Genomic DNA, 23,460 nt, shown 5'->3' on the forward strand with positions numbered 1-23,460 from the left:
ACACATAATGCAAGGAAAGTGTTAGTTCCTTGGTGATGGTTGTTCCATGGATGACACATTTACTGTTTACTTTGTGTTTTAGTTAAACAGTGGATAGTGTGTACTGACTAGTAAACATTATTATTATTTTTATTTTTATTTTTTTTGCATTTTCCCTGCAGATGATCTCAATGCCACCCACCAGCACTGTGTTTTGGCTGGCTCACAGCCTCGGTTTAGTTCCACCCACCGCGTGGCAGAGGTAAGCAAAACTGGAAATGTGATGATTGCCGCTTTACTGAATGTGGCAGGAGTGGCTGAAGGAGCGATGTATCACAGGGCTCCGGAAGAGTGCCTAACTGGAAGATCACTATCATCTGTTGGCCTTAGTCTCTATTTACTTACTTTTGAGCTCTGGGTTGGAGTGGCTGCAGTTTCCAAGTTTATTCAATGTATAGAATTGGCTTATTTTGCCTTTTGGAGCTGTTTCTTAAAAAAAAAAAAAAAATTATTACATGTCTGTCTTATTTGTGTGTGTGTGTGTGTGTGTGTGTGTGTGCGCGCGCCTCAGCATGTGTATGGAGGTCAGAGGACATCTTTAAGGGGTCAGTTCCTTCCTTCCACCATGTAGGTCCCAGGGATAAAACTCAGGTCCTCAGGCATGGCAGCAAGTATCTTGCCTACTGAGCCATCTTACCAGCCAAGGGTTTTATTTCATGAAGTAAGTACATGCCATTAGATATGCTGATAACTTTAGACTTCCATGGGTGACCATGGTCAAGAGCAAAGAAAATGAGGTGAATTTGTTTGCTTGTGTATATACTATTTAGGTTCAAATGCCTGAGATCAACATAAGTTTTGGTTGGACAGCTAGACATATGAATGTAAATTTATGAGAAGCTCAAAGATATCAGAGAACTTCTGAGGTCCCCAGTCATGTTCACAGCCCAGTGGCTGGGCAATGGCTGGCAGTCAACCTGTCAACTGAGATGGGAACGGAAATTATAAGATGAGAAACATGTCTAGCAGTGCCTCTAGGATCTAGAGAGCAGGGGAAGAATGACAAGGATCATGGACAGCTTCCTATCCGGGTCTCAATGAAGGAATTAATGAATTACAAGTTGCTAGAGATAAAGTCCAAAGCTTTTCACATGTTAGGCAATAACTGAGCAACAGCCCCAGTTCCCCAGCTTTTTGGCTGTGCTTTGCCTTACAGCTATACTCCTCAGAGGATACCAGGGAATAAGTGTGGGGAGATGGGACGCAAGAAATTAACCTTGTAGAATGGCACAAGTTCTTGGCCAGTTCTGAAGCTGCACAAGGCCACTGAGTCAGGTGACACCGTGTCTTTTCCTGGTAGACTGTCAGGATGCAATATAGCAAAAGAGGTGGGCATATTTTCAGAGTGCCAGCAAGCCCACCAGTCATCTTGTCTTCCTTTTCTGCAATCTCTTCTTTGCTGATCTCTCATTCTTTTGCATGTTTCAGTGCCTGTCTTTGTGACCTGCACAGCAAACATGGGAATGTGAGGCGCCCACCTAGCCGTTCTGCCCAACCCTTTAGTTCAACTTTCATTTTGTTTGGGGAGAAAATGTAAAACACATAAACATACAAATCCTTATCTAAGGTCAATCGTTGGAGTTGTTTCTTTGGGAGATAAACACCATTGACAAGTGTCATTAGTTCTAAGTAAGTTCTGTTAAGAAGGAGGGAGGGTAAGAAATGGAGAGGGGATGGAATATTTATAGACCATCTGATGTGGTACAGAATGACTCCATTTCCTTTTGTAGCCATCTGTCTAGATATACTCCTCCCAAGAGTCCTGTTCTTGTCAATCACTTGAGTATGTGCTGTGTAAGCATGTCTCTCTTACATGTTTCATAATCTAACCTGTAAGAGTAAACAGACAGGCTTATTAGTGTGGTCTTCAAAGGACCTGTGGCCACGGGAGAGTGAAATGGTTGGAATGTGAATTTGCTGAGAATACCAATATCCTCAAGCTCATGAGATTCTTGGTATTCAGTGAGTTATTGCATTTAGGTCTTTTAGAACAGTGAATGGAAAAATAGTGGAAGGGAGGAAAAGAACACCTGAGACTCCTTGTGGGAGCTTTTTCCATCTCTGTGTTCACTAGAGTAGACATGAAGCAAGAGACAGTAAAAAGTCTCGATTATGAAAATTTCTACTCGGTGAGAGCTGCTCTTCGGAAGAAGGAATTTTATTTCATTCATTTAGCAGACTTTCATTAACTATCAAGAGAGTTATCTCAGTGTTCTTTCAGTCAGTTATAAGCAGGAATAGGCGGTTAGTGTCTCCAAGATGCCTGTCAGTCAGCTGTGACAGTCTATGCCTGTAATCCCAGTACCCTTGATGCTGAGGAAGGAGCTCACATGTTCCAGTCCAGCCTGGGCTACAGAAGATGCTTACAGGCTGGGGCAAGAATAGTGCAGGATATCAGGTAGCAAAGAACTCAGGGCATCATGGGAAATGAAGTTGGAAAGTTGGGATTTATCCTGCCCTCCAGCTTTGATTCCTTTTCCTGTGTGGACCAATTTTATACTGTCCATTAGTTATTTTCAAAATACTGTTAAGCTTGTCTTTCTCGGATTAACCATAACTGTCCTTGTATCTTTTGTATTTTTAGGCCATATTTTGAGCATTAATTCACTTTAAATGAAGAGAGGGGCAATGCGTAGTCATGTTCTCAGAAGAAAACATTTCTCCAAGGCAGGCCGGGATTGTCGTTGCATTGGTAGAGTGCTTCTCTAATGTGCACAAGGCCCTGTTTTTGATCATGTGACTCGTGCCTATAACCCCAGGACTGGGGGTAGAAGCAGGAAGATCACAAGTTCATAGTTGTCCTTGGCTACAGAGCCAGTTTGGGGCCTGCCTGGGATATGTGAGACCATCTCAGAAAAGAAGAATTACTTCCAATCTATGACTCTTATATTTTCTGTGGTTTAGTTCAAACTGTCTGATGTTTTAATAACTGGATACCTGTAATGTTAATTATTTAAATGTCTTCTTTCTGGATTATATGTATCAGTCAGTAAGTGACTGATCAGTGGATAAGTGCTCTTGTAGAGTTTTATTGGAACACAGCTCCACTCAATTTGTTTACATACTGCTTACTGCTGCTTTGGAGCTTCTGTGACAGAGCTGAGTATTTGTAGCCTAAAGTCCAAAATATTTACTGTCTAGTTCTTTATTAAACAGTGCTAGTCTTACTATATATGATTCTGAGTTAATAGGATTTTGGGTGGGCAAGCATACTAAAATTTAGTGCAACTTTATTTCCAGAAAAATATGACTACTGAAGTAAAAACAGATAGCATTTGCAACATTATGGTGAAGCTGTATGGTCCGCACGTCTTGTGGGTTTAGTCTTTGGAGCCCTTCGTGGGACTATGTGCATAGAAACACAAATCATATCTGCGGTCTCCTAACAGTATAGTCAGGAACCAAGCCTGGGAACTAAGTCAGTAAAAGAGAGCTGATAAAGAAGCTTATCCAGCATGGACAGTAGAGAAAGTTGGACAGATCCTTGGTGCCTCTGATGAGTTCATGAAATTGACCCAGTCAGCAACACTGGGAGCAGTCATTTTGAATCCCTATATGTGGGTAGTGGAATCCAGTACATGCTTCTGCTGATTCATAGGCAGAGACTCAAAACTAGACATAGGTTCAGCTGACAGCATGTTTGTATCTTATTTCAAATGTTTCATTTCATTGTTTGTTATTGTTTCCAATGATCAAAGCAGGTAAAGGTTTCCTTCTCAAATACTGAAGTGTGCTCTTGTCCCTTGCCGACTTTTCAGAGCTGCCTTGTCTTCAGACATCCTTGTGTTATATGACTTGCTGTGCTCTCCCCCAAATGATTGGCTGTTACACTAGTAGGAAGAGATTGCCTTGTGGAAATAGTACTCTGATATTTCTTGATTTTAATGGAGAGAGTGTTGTGTGTGGAGAAGTTGGTTGTGTATGAGCACAACTGCTCCTATTGGCTCTTTTTATTTATTTGATTTTAGTTTTATTTCTAGAATGTTCTTGAGATTCTGCAGTGTTTTCTATAAACTTAAAATTTATATGTAATTATTTTTAAATAGTTATTCAGCCAGTTCAAAATTTTAAAAGTGTATAAAATTACATATGCTCTCTCCTTTTGTCAACTAAACTAGTTCTGCCTTCCTAGAGACTACCAAATGTTGCAAGTTTATGTTACCATTTCAGTGATACGTGTCAGTCTATGACACAGACACACATGTTTTAGCCTTCCCTTCCTGTACCTTTTGTTTTGTTTCAGAAACCTTACTGATAATTACCTATCAACAAGTGATTCTTATCTTGACATAGGCATTGGACTTTTAGATATGACAGCTAAAGCATAAATAACTCAAGAAAAAAATAGAAAACTTAAACTTCATCACAAAGTCAAAAATTCCTTGTACTTCAAAGTGAACTGTCAACAAAGAGTGGAAGAAAATATTAACAAGCCATGTATCTAATAAGCATCTATAATTAGAAGATCTTTAAAAGTCAATAATTCAAAAGAGAAATGATTTTGTTTAAAAAGATGAATGAGGTAAATAGACAAGGCCAGCGAAGGTATAAAAATAGCTAAGAACACATGAAAGATGCACAAGATGGCTGGGAGTGTGGTTCGGTGGTAAAAACATCCACTTCTCTTGTAGGGAGCCCTGGGTTCCCTCCCCAGTATTGAAAGCAAGACAAAGAAACGAAGAAACAAACAAATGTGTGTCAGCATTAATCATCAGAGGATGGCCAATAACTACAGTTAGATACCATTCACATGCACAAGGATGGCCAGAGTCAGATGAAGGAAAGAAATGTTGGCAAGGCTGTGCCAGCACAAGAGCTAGTCTGTACTGCTGGAAGGAGTGCACTCTATTCTGCACTGACTTTGGTGTGTTCTGGGACTTCAGAAAGCTGCTGGCACTCTATGGTATAGCAATCCTGTACCTGGGTTTATGGCCAAGAGAAATGAAAACTTGTACATGGATGCCCATAATAGGTTAAAACTGGGCACAGCACAGATGCTCATCACACATGCACAGAACTGACTACCCTCTGACAGTAAACAAGGTTGGATACTGATGCAGGCTGCAGCATGGATGCACCATAGACACATGCTAGTGTAAGAAGCAGACGTGAAAACCGCAGCCAATGATTATAATGACCGGAAAGGCCCAGGACAGGCAAGTGTGTGTGTGTGTGTGTGTGTGTGTGTGTGTGTGTGTGTGTGTGTGAGAGAGAGAGAGAGAGAGAGACAGACAGACAGACAGACAGACAGACATAGAGAGAGAGACTTCAGCATCGTCCCCTTCCAGCATGAAGCAAGTTAGTGCTGGTGAAAATGACATTGAAAGGCAAAGGTTTCATGTGGAGTAACAGAATTATCCTGGAGTTAATTGTAGTAATGGTGGTACAATTCTAAATATACTAAAGAAATAAAAAGAAAAAATGCTGAATTGTTGCTTTGAATAGTTGAACTTCATGATATGAGTTAAGTTTCAATAAAGCTGTGACCAAAAAAAGGAATAAAACCTCAAAAACTGCAGGCCCGCTCCTAAGCTCTTTATACCAATTATATATAAGTCAGAAAGACAAAGTCCTGCGCTTCTCTATTTATGGCCATAAATAAAGCTAGGCTTGGGCAGGCTCAGTTCATCAACCGGCTGCACACTGGCGGGGAGTGCAGCTTGTTCCCGTTCTTAGACGTAGTAAGTGGACATGCACCAAAAGTGAACATAGAATGCCTTTCTTGGTGATTGACACTTAGAAGAGGTACCAGGGCACTTTGTGAGTAGGGGTCACCCCTCTTCTTCAGTGTTGCCTACCTTCATGCGCTCTGCACTCTGGGGTCACCATATTAGAATACATATTAGCCAAGCTTCTGTTGTGGACATAAAAACTTAGTGTGTTCCAAGCTTATTTATACCATGTTGTATAAAGAGGCAATGATGGTTTCTAGGTTGCTTGCAAGGGCTTTTCCACATGCTTGCTTTAAATTATAAATATTAAAAGAAATACTTTAAGGACACATTTTCCTCAGTTATCCCAAGGATAATATATATTAGCATTCTAAGAGATCATTTCATTATCAGCATAACTGAATTCTTACTCCATCTGTCCCCTTGGTTTTCCAACATAGGCTCCTTCATAGGAGTGTGTCCATTGACCTCTGTCACGTTTCCACAGGCCTGGAGAGGGCTGAACGAGCTGTCTCTGTCCCCACTGATAATGAGGTGTCAGCTTTGCCTTGAGTGTGCTTTGCAGCCTAAGCCCATTGTCTTTCTGCACCCTCTATAGGAAGGACTGCACCTTTCTCCTATATGTAGAAAAGGGAGGGAATTCTTCAGCTTGAATTTAAAATGTCACCCAGCCCCCTGTACACACATTATTGCCATTCTAGTCTGTGTGCTTTGTACCAAGTTCTCCAGCCTGGCTACCATTCTCCCCCATTAATACATTCATGACGTGAGAAAAACAAAAAACAAAAAACAAAAAACCATTCTCTTTGACATTTTTGCTAACTGATTATTCCCAGAATAATTGTTTATTACATTTCTTCTACATTTAAGAGTCTGTTTAAGGTGCTGCAGTATATGAAGAATACACATGCAAACATCCATGTTTGTATATATGTGTGTGTGTGTGTGTGTGTATACATGCACCTCATATGTATGTATGCATATATGTATATGTGTACACACACACACACCTCAGGGTGCATGTTTATTTAGAGAGAGGAGGCTCACATAATGAAGACAGCCTGCAGCCTGTGGGACCTAGTGAGGCCTGGCTGACTACACAGAGTCAGGAGAGCAGGGCACTACTGTAGTTCTCGTTTACATGAGCTGTGAGGTTGGTGGGTGAGGACTCAGAACCGTGCATGGCGAGCTTGCAGTCGCTCACAGTCTCGCTGTGCTTCTGTCTTGCAGTGCTCCACAGGCACCCTGGATTATATTTTACAACGCTGCCACTTGGCGCTGCAGAATGTCCTTAATGACTCGGACAACGGCGACGTCTCTCTGAAGTCCTGGGAACCTGCAGTTTTGAAACAAGGAGAAGACATCCACAATGAGGTGAGGGTGGCCAAGAAGTTGATGGGTATGGGACTCACCCCTGCTTGCAGCTTTCTGAGGTTCTAACACAGGAGATCTGAGTCAGAGGGCAGGGCAGGTTGAGACTCACCCCTGCTCATAGCTTCATGAGGGTCTAACACAGGAGACCTGAGTCAGAGGGCAGGGCAGGTTACACAAACAGTCACAGTAATCCGAGCCTAGCATGTTAGTGGCAACAAAATATGGCAGCCACAGGGCTTCTAAACTGCAGGACTTTATCCTCTTAGTCTGGACTGGGAATCTCAAGAGCAAGGTGCTGGCAGTTTGGGTGTCTGGTGAGGGCCTGTTTCCAGATTCATAGATGGTATGTTCTCACTGAGTCTTTGCACGGTGGAAGGGACAAAGCCTCATTGGACCTCCTTTGGTCTGCATTGAGTCCATTCATAAGAGCTGCCCTCAGGATCAGGTTCCTCCCAAAATGAGCTGTCACTCTGTGATGGTTAGCATTTCACCATAAGAATTTGGGCGCGAAGGGCACAAACATTCAGACCATTGCTTTCTATGAGTTGGTTTCTATAGGAAACACACAAGGGGCAGGTAGCACGGCACCAGAAGGGGTTACATTATAAACTAGAACCTTGAGACAAGGGAACTGACTTTTCTAATGGCTCGGAAGCAGCTTCCAAGTCTATGAGTAGTTTTGCCCTAACTTCTGCAGGAAGATAAGGGTTTTGCCCATCCCCCAAACCCATGGTTCTTCCCAACACAAATATCCTTGCACTATGGGGCAATCAGTGGGTTCCTTGAAGACAGGCAGAAATAAAGGGACTTAGGGAGAATGGTTGCTCACCTAGCAGTAAGTGGTAATGCTTTGGCTTAAATTTGTGGGAGTAGCTGTTTTCTGCAGTCTGTGAGTTCAGTGGGTCTGCATCGTGAGGTCAGTGCACATCCTAAGATTACTGTTTTGTCAGTACTCTCAATTTCTACACTTCCGAACTTTAGATAGTAAATACATAGCTTTTTTCAACTTATTTTTTTTTTTTTGCATAGATGACTTTTTGAAAATAAACTTTGTACTATTAAGTGGCAATCCTCCATAATTAGTCAAAAGTAAATGTAAAGTAGATAACTATATTCAATGAAGACAGAACAGTCTTATAGAAAGAAGACGCTAAGCCTACACCCTTCCGTCATGCTGTGGAGATTTGTGATAATCTCCATTTCACATGCAACTTCCTAAGTTAAAAAAACAATGTTGACTTTTATACTTCAAATGAATGGATTTTATCGTGGGTGAATCGTACCTCAGATAGAGACCTAAGGGGAAAGGTTAACAGGTGGTAGAGAATGGTAAAAATGGGTCAGCCATCTCAGACTTTCTCATGATGTGCTGAGAACCTGTGGAAGACCTGACCTGTGACACATTGCTGTCAAATGACGATCACTGAGCTCGCGCCAGGCCCTCTTCTGGGTGCATTAGGGTATACTGGTAAAGAATCGGGCGTTCTAGTGTGTGGAGGAGGAAACGAGACACAAGACACAGGTAAAGAATATAGTGTGCTGACGGTGCTAATGCTGCAGAAAACAGAACGGAACAAGGAGATGGCGGAACCAGAGAAATGCATCTCTGCTGGAAAGAAGAGAAGGGGTGAGCCATGGAGGGGCATTTCAAGCAGAAGCAGCAGCCTCTGCAAAGACCCCTGGACAGAGAATGCTCGGGACTCATGGGATAGTTCAGCAGCAGTGTGAGGGAGGGTATGAGGCTACCATGCTAGGAGGTGGGGACACAGGGACAGTGTTAGCAAATGTGTAGATCCTCAGAGGCCCTCCTACGCTCAGCAGCCTCTCTTTTTACTGTGAGGGAAGTAGTCGTTGAAGGAGTGTGAGCTGACGAGAAACAGTCTTTTTACACATAGACATGAGATACCTTGTAATAGATTTAAAAAGGTTTTCCGACTCTTGTGGGCTGTTCCACACTTTGGGAAACTGCATCAGAATCCTCAGAGCCAAAGGCAAAATGACTGCCTTCCAGAGAATAATGGCTGCCTCATGCTTCAGCCGAATCCAGGGCCGGGTTTCCTTCCTCACTGTGCCAAGTGTCCCCATTGAAGGCCTTGCTTGTAGCTGGAAGTGCTTGAAACCACATGTTTGTGGACCTGATGACCTCACTGGGTTGTCCCTGGGAATAGTCTCCATATTAGTGCAGAATCTCCAATCCGGGTTTTCACTTACTCTTCCGAAAGACTTCATGACTTTCAGGTCTGGCCGGCAAACTGGGTGCTGGCTTTATCATGCACGTGTGCTATTTCATTTCAGTCTTTTCTGATCTTACACGGCTGTGGTGTTTTGTTATCTCGGTGGACAGGGAAACTATAAAACCACCTAGCACAATACTGTCATCAGAATCCATCTGCCACAGAAATGGCTGACTGCTTTGACATTGTGTCAGGGAGGTAGGTCAGCCCTTGAGGGGTGAATGAATAAAAGGTCTTATAAATAAATATCCTTTGTGCCTATCATGGCCACCTCCTCACCTCTCGTTCTCCAAAGTCATCTTAACTTGAAGGTTAAGTTGGTGTGTCAGCTCATCATTAGCTGGTCTGTTATCATACAGGCAGGCCTGGATCGGGTGTTGGGTTACTCACCCTGCACTGTATTCCTAGTATAGTTTCTTGTTTTCCTCTTCCTTCAAGGCCACATGCCTTTGCTGGACTAATTATAACAAAGCACCTTGAATACTTTGAAGCCATCTGGGTTTAGGAATGCCTTGTTTTCTAGCAAGGCAACATGGGAACTTCAGTCATAAGAAGGCAGCAGCTTTTTGATACCCCCATTTTAAGATTTAAATTCATTTATAAGCAGAATTCCCCCCCCTGTTATTAAATTGTTCATTTCTTTCTTCAAATCATTGCAGTGTAAACCTAACAATCTTCTAGCAAGTTTCTCCTGGAAGGGACACAGTGGGTAGTCTCATGTTGGAGTTTCTTCTGTACCTGCTCCTCTCCTGGGCTGCTCTGGAATGGCTTCAGGTGTGTCTGTGTAGCTGCAGCTGTTTGATTAAAATTCTGTGATCTCTCATCCCCAATACTGAAGAAAAAGGTCAGGTCATAGCATTGATTAAAATGCATACACCCTGGATCTGGTGTCCATAAAAATGTGGCATACTTTTGACACTTCTTGAGCCTACCAGAAAGCCTCTGCCTGGAGTGAGCCTCTGTGCTGAGCTTCTTGACTGGCATGGGAGGGTAGGGTGTGAGCCAGCAGTGATGGAAACCCTTTCTGTGCAGAGAGCTCTCTAGGCCTATGAGATGCTGAGAGACAGTAAGTTCTGGGGCTTGTGGTCCTCTCTAGTTGGTATTCTTCATCTCTGGCAAGAATATGACACAATCGAAGGCATTGAAACCCCAGCACAAACCTGTATGGTTGTTACGTGGTCACTCCTGCTTCCCAGGCTGGCATAGCTCTGCTGTAGCACAGCCCACTTCACACTGACTTCAGAACTCTAATTCTTTTATTAATTTGTGTTTTCAAACTGTTTTTACTGGTGGAGGTAGTGTTAGTTAGTTTCTTTTTTTAAAATCTTTATTGTACTTTATTTTTATTACTTTACAGAGACTTAGGTTTCGTTATGGAATTTTTCAAACACAATTATACTTTGTTGTTTCTCTCCCCCGACTCCCTCACCCCCTATCTCTTCCCACTTCCTTTATTCCTTCCCACCCCCACCTCCAGTTAGACTCAGAGTCTAGCTGTGTAGTCCAGGCTGGCCTTGTTAATTACCTTCCTTAGTCAAGAAGTGTAGTACCATTAAGTAGCCTTAGGACCACCTTTCTATCACCACCACACCACCACACCACCACCTTCTCCTCTGCCTCTGCAGCCTCCTCCTTGTTATTGTTGGTTGTTTCTAGTTAGCATACAGAATAAAGGCGTTCATTCTGACATATGTCTGTATTAGTACACTTCGTTCTCGTTCAGTTATTTGCTGACCGCCGCTGTCCTCCCTCCTGCCTTGTTCTATCCCCCATCCTCCCAAGTAGTCCTCGCTCTCATATCACACATAGCCACGACCTCTCCTGTTTCATGCTTTCCCTTGCAGCTCTCATAGTCTCTTCCACTTCTAGACATGTATGTATGCATGTACGCTTTCTTGTATAAACATATATGTACACCTTTTATCTAAATTGTGCTATATTTTTGTCTGGCTTCTTTTGCTTAACATAATGATTTCTAGTTCCATTATTTTCCTGAAAATGCCATGATTTCAGTCTTTTTTACAGCTGAGTAAGTTTCCACTGAGTATTTACACCAATTTTTTTTTTAATCCATTCTCTTCTTGATGGATATCTAGACTGGTTCCAGATCTTTGCTGTTGTGAATAGTGTGGCATTAAACATAGACATGCAGGTATCTCCATGGTGTGCTGACCCAGAGTCTTTTATGTTATCTAGGAGTGGTATACCTTCATCCTATGGTAGTTCTGGTTTGGTTTTTTGAGGGCCTCCATATTCATTGCATAATGACTGCACCCATTTATACTCCTCCTGACACTGAATCGGGTTCTGATTTCCACGTCCTCACCAGCGTGTGATGTCATTTATCTTCTTGATAATGGAGTGCAAGGGGATTTCCAGATGGCTGCAATTTGCATTTTGCTAATGTCTAAGGATATTGAATGCTTTTTCAAGTATTTATTGGCCACTTGTATTTCTTCCCCTAGAACTATCTATTCACTTTATTCCATTTATTCGCTTGATGATTTAGTCTTGTGATGTTTCATTTTTGGAGGTCCTTTGAAGTCTAGGAAGTAATGCTCTGTTGGGTGTGTATTTTGCTAATTCATTTTGATGATTGCTTCTGTCTCTGTGCAAGAGCTTTTTAATTTTATTTAATCTCACTGATAATGCTTGGGGCTATTTTCTGTGCTACTGAGGTCTTTTCCAGAAAGTCCTTGCCTATCTCTATATTCTGAAGTGTTTTATCTTTCTTAGCAATTTCAGAGTTTCGAGTCTTATATTAAGGTCTTTGATCCAGTTTGGACTGATTTTTGTCTATGGAAAAAGTTGTAAATCTTGTTTCTTTCTTTTACATGTGGATATCAGTGTTCCCAGTACCATTATTGAAGAGGATGTCATCTTTCCAGTGTATCTTCTTGACATCTTGTAAGACATCAGATGTCCCAGTTACATGGGTTTATTTCTAGGTACTCAATGAAGTTCCACTGGTCTGCTTTCATTGCATTGCTATGCTGTTTTTGTTACTATGGCTCTATAGTATACTTTGAGATTATGTGTTGTGATACTTTCAGCCTCGTGCTTATGGGGGTATTATGTGCTTCTACATGAATTTTAGAATTCTTTTCTTTTATGTGCACAATGTCATTTGAATTTTGGGAATTGTATTGAATTTGTAGATAACTTTTTGTAATATAACTATTTTCACAATATCCTGCAAATCCATGAGCATTGGGGTCTTTCTGTCTTCTAGTGTTTCAATTTCTTTCATCAATGTCTTATTTCATTGTAGACATCTTATACCCCTTAGATGAAAAGTTAAACTATGAATGGAGCTTTCCCCCTTATTTCTTTCTTGGCAAGTTAGAGGTGTACAGGACTGTGTATTTCTGTGTTGGTTTTACATCCTTTTATGAGGCAGAAAGCAGTTACCAGGTGGAAGAGTTTTCTAAGTTGTCTTCATGGCTCCTCAAATTTAGGATCATGTTATCTGTAAATAGAGGTCATTTTACTTTTTTTTTCCTATTTGTATTCCTTTTCTTTCTTTCAGTTGCCTATTTATCTAGTTAAGATTTGAAACACTATACTGAGTAAAAGTGGAAAGTATGGAAAACCTTACCTCATTTCTAATTTTAGAGGATTTAGTGTAATATTGACTATAGGTTTGTGATATATAGCCTTTATTATGCTAAGTATGTTCCTTCTATTTGTAGTTTATTCAAAGATTCCATTATGAAGGGACATGGACTTTTTAAAAGGCCTCTTCTGCATCTACAGATGGCCCTGTGATTTCTGCCCTTACATAACTTACTGGCTTTATTACATCTGTATTTTTATATTTTGAACTAGCATTGCATACCTGGAATGGAAACAATTTGGTCATGGGTCATGGTATATGATTGTCCTAATTTGATTTGTAAAGATTTTGTTAAGAACTTTTGTGTCTATGTTCATCAGTGATTTGGTCTCTAGCCCTTTGTGGGCGTTCTTTGGTTTTGAGATCATGGTAATGCTGGCTTTGTTCACTGCGTTTGGTAGCCTGCCTTACCTTTCTGTTCTATGGAACAGTTTGAGGAGCATTGGTCTTAACTTTTAAAATGTTCATAGGAATTGGCAGTGAATTCATCTGGTCTGGGACTTCTCTTTATAGGGACACTTCCGTTACTTCATTGGTTCCTTTGCTTTTTATGAATTTAAGTTGTTTTACATCTTGATCTAATGTTGCTAGGTCATATATGCTGGGAATTTATCCATTATAAGGAGGCTGTTTTTAGTTTTCTATCCTCCCTGAACATCCAGAACCCCGATTCTTCAAAAACAGAAGTTACTTTTTAAAAAAGTTTAATTGGGAATCAGGAGGGCTTACATTATAGTATGCATGTGGAGGTTAGAGGAATTAGTTCACTCTTTGCATCATGTGGGTTCCAGGGCTCAAACTCAGGTTGATGGCCTTGGCGACAAGCACCCTTATTCTCTGAGCCAAGGTACCAAGGTGCCTGAGGAGGAAGAGAAGCTTTTATTTGTTAGTGTGGCCAGAGCTCTGCATTTGCTGTTTTGTCCAATGGCACAACCCCCTGTACACTCACTTCCTGCTTCCAAGCTCTCCATCACAGAAGTACAGTCTCCTGTGCCCTGATAGGTTGAGAGGCTTGTTGCTTATGATAGTCTTTTTATTCCCTGTGACCAGGGTGGTCAAGGCTTCCAAGTTTTGTCCTCTTCAGTGGAATAACCGGCCAAAGGGGTGAGAAGCCATTGGAAACCACTTCACCTCTACCTAGCTTCAGACTTGAGGCTTTGTTGTCGGGCTGCCCTGACAGTGTGAACAGTTTCGTGAGAAACCCATTAGAAGGTCCTCTTTTTTCTCCTGTAGTCAATGTGTTGCTAAACCTGGATTTTCCCTGAAGTTGAACTATGGCCATATTCAGTCTCCTTTCTAAGTACTCAGATTTACCTTCTGTCAACCACTGTCTTTTAATGCCACAGATAAGGTTTAGCAACTGTCTTAATGTAGCCCACATTCCTGTTTTGTTTAAACAGCTTTAGCTGAAATCGGTTCTACACATCAAACAAACATTGCTTTACCGTAAACAAAAACCTTTCTTTAGACCAGGTCTTCTCCAGTTTCTTCCCTGAGCCGTTTTACCATTGTTAGTCTTCACAAGTCGCTTTTGTTTGCTTCTTGAAAGTTCGGTGTGGAGAAAGAACCCACAGTCCTCTGTGGTCACAGGCAGTGGCGAAAAGAGCCCAGCTCTGTGCGTGGAACGTCATCACTCTGCAAAGCAGACACCACGGCGTGGTGCTGGACTCCACAGAAGTAAAGGGCACTGGGGTGAGATGGAGTTCTGCGCTGATGGCACCAGCTCATGTTCAAGTGGAGGACAAGCCATAGGAGACTGACTAGGGTGCTGGTCAGATGAGGTGGTTTCCATTGCAAGCATCAGACAGCTAAAGCCGAGTCAGCTTGAGTGGAAGGGGGCTCTGCAGGTCGCTCTTCCAGTCAGTGCCTCTGTCCAGACCTGACTTGTCATCTTCTCACCTTGTAGTCACTTCCTGCCACGTTGGCTCCAGTTTGACAGCAACATGTCTACAGGCTGCTGCTTGTGTTTCTCTAGTCTTGAGACCTGTTCTTCCAAAATCCAGAAATGGGGTAGTGGGGGATGTTTGGTGTGGTGATATTGTGTTCCTCAATATATTGTGCACCTTAATAAACTTATCTGGGGTCAGAGGACAGAACAGCTGCTAGATAGACATAGAGGCCAGAAAATGGTGGCACACACACCTTTAATCCTAGCATTCTGGAGGCAGAGATCCATCTAGATCTTTGTGAGATCAAAGCCATACTGGAAACAGCCAAGCATCATGACACACGCCTTTAATCCCAGGAAGTGATGGCAGGAAGCAGAAAGGTATATAAGGTGTGAAAACCAGGAGCTAGAGCCTGGTCAAGCTTTTAAGCTTTTGAGCAGCAGTTCAGCTGAGATCCATTCGGATGAGGACACAGAGGCTTCTAGTTTGAGGAAACAGAATCAGCTGAGAAGTTGGCGAGATGAGGTTAGCTGTAGCCTGTTCTGTCTCGCTGATCTTTCAGTATTCATCCCAATACCTGGCTCCAGGTTTGTTCTTATTAATAAGACCTTTTAAGAATCATGCTACCAGTGGAGACCCTGGCAGCAAAAGTAGCTTCCACAGTTAATTAATTTTTCATTCTATTGGGCATGACGAATTTAAATCAATAGTTATATACATTTCAATTGGCTTTGAAGGTATAAATTTACAAACTCAAGTTCCATTTGCTTTTGGGATACCATCTTACAAGGACTCCAGTTTCAGTAAAGCATGTTAAGGAAGGGAATGGCTCAGTTGCCTTTAGCCTACTGGCTATGGGTGGGTTAAGACTTCTGTTGGTCTTTTCTGTGTCGAACACACAGATTGCAAGCCCAGAGCCACTTAGAGATATTTGGCAACAGTTAACTCTGCAGCTCTCACATGATTGAGCCTGTATGATAATGAGTATTCAGAGATGGGTAATACCTGGGGGGCGCTCACCAACCTAAGACAGAATGCCTGTGTGGCCTGATCAGGTACCTCCATGACAGGTAAGGTGACCTGCTGACACCCCATGCAACCTAAGTCAGAAGCTCATATTTTAGTAAAGGGGGGGCTGTAGGTCCCTGACCCCCCCCCCCCCCCCGTCTTGGGTAACTGTTGCCTTGCTTGCTGACCTTGACCTTGATATCCTCCCTATGCCAATTCCCTGCAAGATTCCACCCTCCTAAATGCTTAAAGGAAGCTCCTTGTCTGTGTATCCAGTATATTGGGCTTTAACAGCTTAGATGCAAGATTGAAAAACATCAGAAGCGGGTTTGGGGATTTAGCTTAGTGGTAGAGCGCTTGCCTAAGCGCAAGGCCCGGAGTTCGATCCTCAACTCAAAAAAAAAAAAAAAAAAAAAATCAGAGGCGAACTTCTGCCATCCGGGGTTCCCCCATTGTGCTGTAAGCCTGTATTTAAGACCTCCTCCCTCCTTCAATAAATGATGTTCGACATTCAAAAAAAAAAAAAAGATGAAGAAGAAGAAGAAGAAGAAGAAGGAGAGGAAGGAGGAGGAGGAGGAGGAGGAGAAGAAGAAGGAGAGGAAGAAGAAGAAGAAGAAGGAGAGGAAGGAGAAGGAGGAGGAGGAGGAGAAGAAGAAGGAGAAGAAGAAGAAGAAGAAGAAGAAGAAGAAGAAGAAGAAGAAGAAGAAGAAGAAGAAGAAGAAGAAGACGACATCAAGATCATGATGGGGAAACCCAGAGACAGCTGACTGGTGCTAGTTGGAGCTCACTGACCATGGACTGACAGCTCGGGAACCTGCATGGGACCGAACTAGGCCCGCTGAATGTAGGTGGCAGTTGTGTGGCTTGATCTGTTTGTGGGGTCCCTGGCAGTAGGACCAGGACTTACCCCAGGTGCATGAACTGACTTTCTGGAGCCCATTCCCTGTGGTGGGATACCTTGCTCAGCCTTGATACAGTGGGGAGGGGCTAGGCTCTCCTTCAACTCGGTATGCCAGACTTTGTTGACTACTATGGGAGGCCTTACCCACTCTGAGGAGCGGGAGGGAGGTGAGGAGGTGGGAGAAGGGGAGGGAAGGGGAACTGGGGTTGGTATGTAAAATGAAAAGAATTTTAATAAATATATTTAAAAAAAAAGAATCGTGCTACATCTGGCTCAACCCTGAGTTTCCACTTCCGCCATTAGTATTGTAGCTGGAGCTCTGCCTATACCACAGGGCTGAACCTGAAGAAGGGATGGTGATGATGGGAGCTGTGGGTTCATCCTGTGGATAGGAGCAGTGTCTCTAGGTGGTCAACACAACTGGTAGCTTCCCAGAAAAGAACGCAAGTAAGTTCCGTCTGTCTTTGCTACTGTTTGCCTATTACAATGACCCTTGCTTAGTCAACAAGGGAGAACCTTAATGGTTGTGTAGGAGCTTGAATGCCTCTAATTATATATTGTTTGCCTAAGATTATCACCAACTCCTCCTGGCCCTTGGGTAAGTTCTTTCTTTTCAGTCTAAGAAATTGACACACGATGCTCTTAATATCTGTCTGTGCCGTTGTCTTCTTAGCTCTTACTAAACATGTTTAATTGCTTGGCTATGATTTTCCTTCATACACAGTGGACGCTGCTTATACTCCAGAATCCGAATATTTGTTATATCTGCCTAAAACATGTAACCTGGCCTGGACTGCCATCCTAGCAGGAACTCAGCTCTAAGACTTCCATTTTCTTAGCTTTCAGAGTGTTCTGGAGATACCAGGGTGTGTTGGGGACTAGTGGGCCAGGCTTTTCTCACCTTTCCCCCCCTGTCTATAAAGTTGCCAAAGGAGAATTAAGTGGGGAAGTCATTGACCTTGTTGGTCTGCCACAAGGACATTCTAACCACCACCTTTTTGTTCTGGCCCACAGGTCGAGTTTGAGTGGCTGAGGCAGTTCTGGTTCCAAGGAGATCGAAACAAAATTTGCACTGATTGGTGGTGTGAACCCATGACTCAGTTGGAGGAGCTGTGGAAGAAGATGGAGAGTGTGGTAAGTGCATGAGGTCTGACCACATTTTCTGGGGTCCTGCACTGTGCAGATCTTCAGCTGTCTAACTGTCACAGGCAAATGCATATGTTATCAGTCTGTGTGACTGTGTTAGGTGGTTTCCTGTAAGGTAATGGGAGCAGCCTGCAATTCTGTCACTAAAGCCTCAGCTCATGTCCGAAACACTTCTGATATTCTTCATGGAAGGCCCTCTGCTAGACAGGAGCTGAGACACAGCAGGAGAACAGGACACCAGCAGTATCCAGCCTTCATTTGTTTTTATGCTCCAGCCACTATCCAGAGGGTTTTCCTACAACAGTAGATGTGGACAGTGTTGTGAGCCCTAACTCATAGATGTGAAATCTGAGGTATAGAGAAATCAGTGCTTGTCCAGGGTCACTCAGTAGATGATTGAGATGGAAGTGCAGGCTGCCAGGTTGGGAAGTGCATGCATTTAGTCACCATAACCTAGCAGTTTAGGAAAGAGAAGTGTGGATGCCACCACATATTACTGCAGCTAAAATAAAACCATTCAGTGGAACCTAAAAAATTAAAAAAAAAAAAAAAAAAATCGTGGCCAGGCGAGATGGCCCAGAATGTAAAAACAGGTGCCACCAAACTGGCAACCTGGGTTCTGTCTCAGGGACCCACATCATGGAAGGAGAAAATGGACTCACTCTCAAGTCGTCCTCTGACCTCTGCACATTCACCATAGTTCAGATCAGTATCAGGTTCAGGTCATTACTTCTGGGACTGTTGGGAAGGTGCTGGTCTGGCTAGAAGCATGTGGAGAAGAGGGGATAGGGTGGGCTATCTGGGGAGGAACATTAGGTCTTGGGAGTGTAAAAACAAGATCAGAAATCAGGGCATTTATGGTATGTAGAACATGGACTATATCAGCTAGATGGCAGGCAGAAGCCGCTTGCTAAGCTTCCACTGGGATGACGATAAACAGTGGTAGTGCCTGCATGGTATTTTCATGAGTGCTAAAGATGGCTGTCACTTAATGTTCACGGCGACCCTGCGGGATAGGTTTGACTTTTGTCCCACTTTTACATAGGAGGAGATAGGAGCCCAAAGGCCTTATGTAACTCTCCCAAGGTCACCAGCTAGTAAGTGGCAGAGCTGGGATTTGAACTCTAGAAGGCTTGCTCTAGGATGCTTGCCTTTTGTCGGCTCACTGATCGGTCTCCAGACACTTGAATTTGGAATGTACAGCAAAGGCGATAAAAGCCTGCTGACCTCTGGAGAGTGCCACTTCACAGATTTGAAGTGTGCTGAGAGCAGTGAGCTCATCTCAGGGGTGCACGGGGATCGCCAGTCCCCACACATAATGTTTTCCGACAGCTTTATGGACCTATGGTTGACATACAGGAAACTAAACAAGCATTAATGTATATAGTTTGATGGGCTGAAAGATAAATATGCACCTATGAAGCCAGAGCCAGCACCCACACTGAAACCTGTCTGTCACCTCCAAAGGAGTTCACTTGGCATGCCAATTTAGTATTACTGTTTTGATAAAGATATGAACATAGTATCTTCTCTAATCCCTGTTTTATAATACTGATACACCAGGTTACAAATATGAAGGTCACAGCTTAAGAATGTGGACCAGAATGCAGATCTCTGAGAACTGACATCTCTGAGATCCTTTGCAAGGATCAGTGTCTGGGAGAGGAATACTATTACCCTTTTAATGTATTAGTAGTCTCAAAGATAGATTTTCCCAAAGCCCTGAGCATTGTATTGCCAGGTTGGAAGTGTTGAAGAGTCCCGTTTTGCCTGGCTAACTCTAGTCACGCCTGGGAGAAATGCTGTTTTTATAGGATATGCACAGATGTTTAGATAGTGCCCATTTTACATATGCACTTAGACTCCTGTTTGCTGAGGCCTAATTCTTAGACATCAGCCTGACTTTGAAATTGTAATTTGATCAAGTTATAAATTAAGACTTAGAAACAATAAGAAAAGAACTCAGTAATTTTGTAAAACAATTTTTTTAAAAAGTTTTTATTGCTTTCATTTAGGAATATTTCCCCCCAAGTAAAATTTTTAGTATTGTGACCACACTAGTCATTAATTCATTGCAAATTCATTGTGTGAGTGTAGATGTATGACAGCATGTCCATATGTGTATGCATACATTTGGTAGATATGAGTGTAGATGTATGGCAGTGTCTCCATATGTGTATATACTCATTTGGTAGTAGTGGTACATTAGTTAAAGGAAGTATCTTCTATTTATTTGTATTCATACCAGAAAAGAAGTATACTAAAAGGAATAGCAATCTGGGTAATTTTCCAGAGCATGGTTCTTTGCACTTGGCAGGGCATTCTTTGGCTTTGCTATTTAAAAAAAAAAAAAAAAAAAAAAATCAGTGGTTCAGTGTCTTTCCCAAATACCACAGTTGGATCATTATCAGCAGAATGAAGGTTTGGGCCAAGATAAAAGGGATGGTTCCTCTAAATTAATTTGAAGCATTGCTTTGGGCCTTTAAAAAAAGGTTTCTAATAAACTCATGATAAGTTGTTTTTGCTATTGGAAGACACAGCAGAGACTAATCTTAGAAATCAGTCTACTCTTAGCACAGTGCCGTGTGGTATTTGGGCACGGTGTGTGTGTGTGTGTGTGTGTGTGTGTGTGTGTGTGTGTGTGTGTGTGTGTGTGTGTGTGTAATAGGCATTGCCTGTGGGAGTGTGTGTGGCTGGCAGCTCTTCTCCAGCTTTTCTTTAAACTTGTAAGCAGTAGGGGGCAATGTTGAGCTGCCAGCTGGAGGTCCCAAGATGCTGCTGCCTTTCAGGAAAATGCATATAAATGTCCCATTAACTGCCAAGAATTATCCCTGTTGCTTCAAGTTAACTGTAATCTCCAAGATTCCATAACACAGGAAATCAGTTGTGGGTTCACAAATTCAACAGCAATTTCACATCAAACGTGCAGTGTTTGGTGCACATTTAGATTCCCTGGAATTAAGCTAATCGAAAGGGCATTTCTGAATGTTCAAGCATTTCTTCTAGGGAATATATTACTCCAAATTATTAAGATTTTAGACAAGCGATCCTTTGTTATCTTTCTGGTTTTCTGAGTTAGAGAGTCTTGTGAGTGTTGTGGAAAGATGTCTTTGATCAATGTATTTTTGTCTGTCCCACAATATATCTTCCATTGTTTTCAATGAGAAAAATAAGACCTACAACCTTGGCTCCTACATGCATTACTTTGCTCATTTGGTTTAGGAGTAAAGCAGCCTTTGATGGCCCTGGTACCAAGGAAGAGGCGAGTGTTGTTATTTCTCTCCATCTTCCTGTTCTTTGTCTCATGTGGTTGGGAGGGGTAGTCTCCAGAAGCCTATAGGAGAATGGAAAGTGAGGTTTGAAATAGCTCTTCTTCCTTTAGTGGTAATTGCTGCACATGTCATAACCAGCCACATATTTTAGAAAGTTTAGTCAGCTGTACATAAACTCCCCGGCCTTTGCCGCCCACTCCCTGTCCCAGCAGGCATGCTCTGGCACACTTGTATCCTGCCTCTTCCCTCCTGGATGACAGTTTTACTCCGGGCTTGCTCTTGTGATGTAAATGTTAAACCTTATATTCGAATGGCATTCTGATAAAACATCGAGTCTCCCCTGAATATTACTCTGTGAATTTATGGAGCATTGCGCCGGAGCAGCCTGACCCCTTGCACCATGGCCAAGCCTTTCTCGCCTTCTTTGCTCTCCACTCAAGAAGGCTTCCAGCTCTGAACACCATTCACATATCTGTTTTTGTTTTTTTTTTTCAACCAACCCACTACCTCTCATCCAAGATTATCATATTATGAGGAGACTCTTTGGGATAGGAGAGTTATCATTTGAAAGAAACTGCAAGCTTTTCTTGCCAGCTAAAGAGGAGTATGAAAAGCTGAGGTCTCCGGTGAGGGAGCGAAGTCATGCCGCAGCCTGAGATCCAGTGGATAGGCCATTTGTCTCCCAGGGGCTGGTATCAGTCTTTGCAAAACTGACATTTATTTTACCTATAAAAATGTTTTAACACTATCAAATTCACGGTGAGACTGAAAAGAATGCTGGGTGTGAAATCCTCTAAATTGATGACATTTATTCATTTCCTTTTGACCTTAAAAACCTCCACTTGGTACAGTCCAGTGGAATTATTCCAGACGAGCATCCCAAGGAAGCACTCTGAGAAAGCTGATGATTTATGTACTGCGGGGATTTCTTCATGCATTCTGCTGTTGTTGCTTTTCCTTTGGGGGGAGAAAGTGGCTCCTGCTCATCCTCTGTGTTCTGAGCCGTTTCCTGTCCCAACTGTCCCCAGCGCTACAGTAGCAGGCTCTGTGCATGGTGATTGGCCTTAATAACCTTTGCCGACTGTAGTGGGTGGGAGCCAAGGCTGGATTATTTTAATGTATCCGTTCTGAATCAGTGTAAAATACAACATATAATTATGTTAGGTAAGCAATAGGCTACATTTAATTTGCCCATTTATGTTAAAATTTGGCTCAGGAGAGCAGAGAGATGTGGAGAATGAGTGGGTGTTTCAATTCGTAACATAACCAAGATTCTTGTTGTTAAAGTTTTAAGAGAGAAATGTTCTTCAGAATGTACAGGCATCCCTGACAAGTTATTTATAAGGGTTTAATTCTGAGGTGAGTCATGCCTCTCTGCTTGTCATTGTGGTCTGCATAAATCATCAGGGAACCTCATTCTGCAGGCAGCCTGTTGCTGCAGGGGCAGGTCCCTGGTTGTGGCTCCCACAGTCGCAGGGAATGACTGAGCCAAAGAGCCGTTTGCTTATTTGTTTAGGGAGAGGTTAATGAAGCTGCCACTACAGCTGTAGATAAAGTTCTTTGTAAGTGAGCATAGGAACGAGGCTGCTTCTTACGTGCTGCAATAAATATCAGATGCAGTAGTATTTGGATAACACTCAAGTAAATTCAATTTTAAATTTCTTCTAAATTAAAGATTTTAGGGAACCTGAAGGATATCATGATAAATTATATATAAATATTTTGGGTTCATATTAATGGTGAAATCACCTAGATATAGTATATATATTCATGTTATATATGTGTGTATTTACCTCCCCATAAGTATTCCTGTGAATACTAAATTACATGTGCTAACATAATCTTATCTCGCATTTTCCAACATTTTTGTTTTCATTTTGATATTTATTATGTATTGTCTATGCATGGATATGTGCACATGAATGCAGGTGGTATCTTTGAAGGCCAGAGGCATCATGTCTCCTAGAGCTGGAGTTAGAGGTGTTGTGAGCCAACCAGCCTGGGTGCTGGGAATTGAACTTGGATCCTCTGCAAGAGCCCCATAAGCTCTTAAGTACTGACCGATCTCTCCAACCCTAGGGTTGGGATTTCTAATTTAAGAGCAGAGTATATTATAGTAATTTAAGATCTGGTATGAAATGTCTGGTGGTTTTCAATTAAGATTTAAATCCCCCTCTCCTTCCTCTGACTGGGACATTGCTGAGTGGCTCAAGATAAGCACAGATTGGAAGCAGGTTAAACAGTTACAGCACTCAGTAATTCAAATTCTGGAACACAGTATTTCAGGGGCTTGTGTTTCTCTTTGGAAA

General features: G+C 42.4%; 1 protein-coding gene across 1 annotated transcript in view; it reads left to right on the plus strand.

Annotated features, from left to right (window-relative positions):
- Fto (FTO alpha-ketoglutarate dependent dioxygenase) overlaps positions 1–23,460 on the plus strand; it is a 362,312-nt gene that overhangs the window by 157,328 nt on the left and 181,524 nt on the right. The window contains exons 5-7 of the mRNA XM_036187370.1: positions 162–241; positions 6,942–7,085; positions 17,748–17,867. Of these exons, the coding sequence (XP_036043263.1) occupies positions 162–241; positions 6,942–7,085; positions 17,748–17,867 (344 nt within the window). The remainder of the gene's footprint in view (positions 1–161; positions 242–6,941; positions 7,086–17,747; positions 17,868–23,460) is intronic.

The sequence above is a fragment of the Onychomys torridus genome, chromosome 5 (genome assembly GCF_903995425.1).
Source record: "Onychomys torridus chromosome 5, mOncTor1.1, whole genome shotgun sequence".
In the NCBI taxonomy this organism is placed as follows: Eukaryota; Metazoa; Chordata; class Mammalia; order Rodentia; family Cricetidae; genus Onychomys; species Onychomys torridus.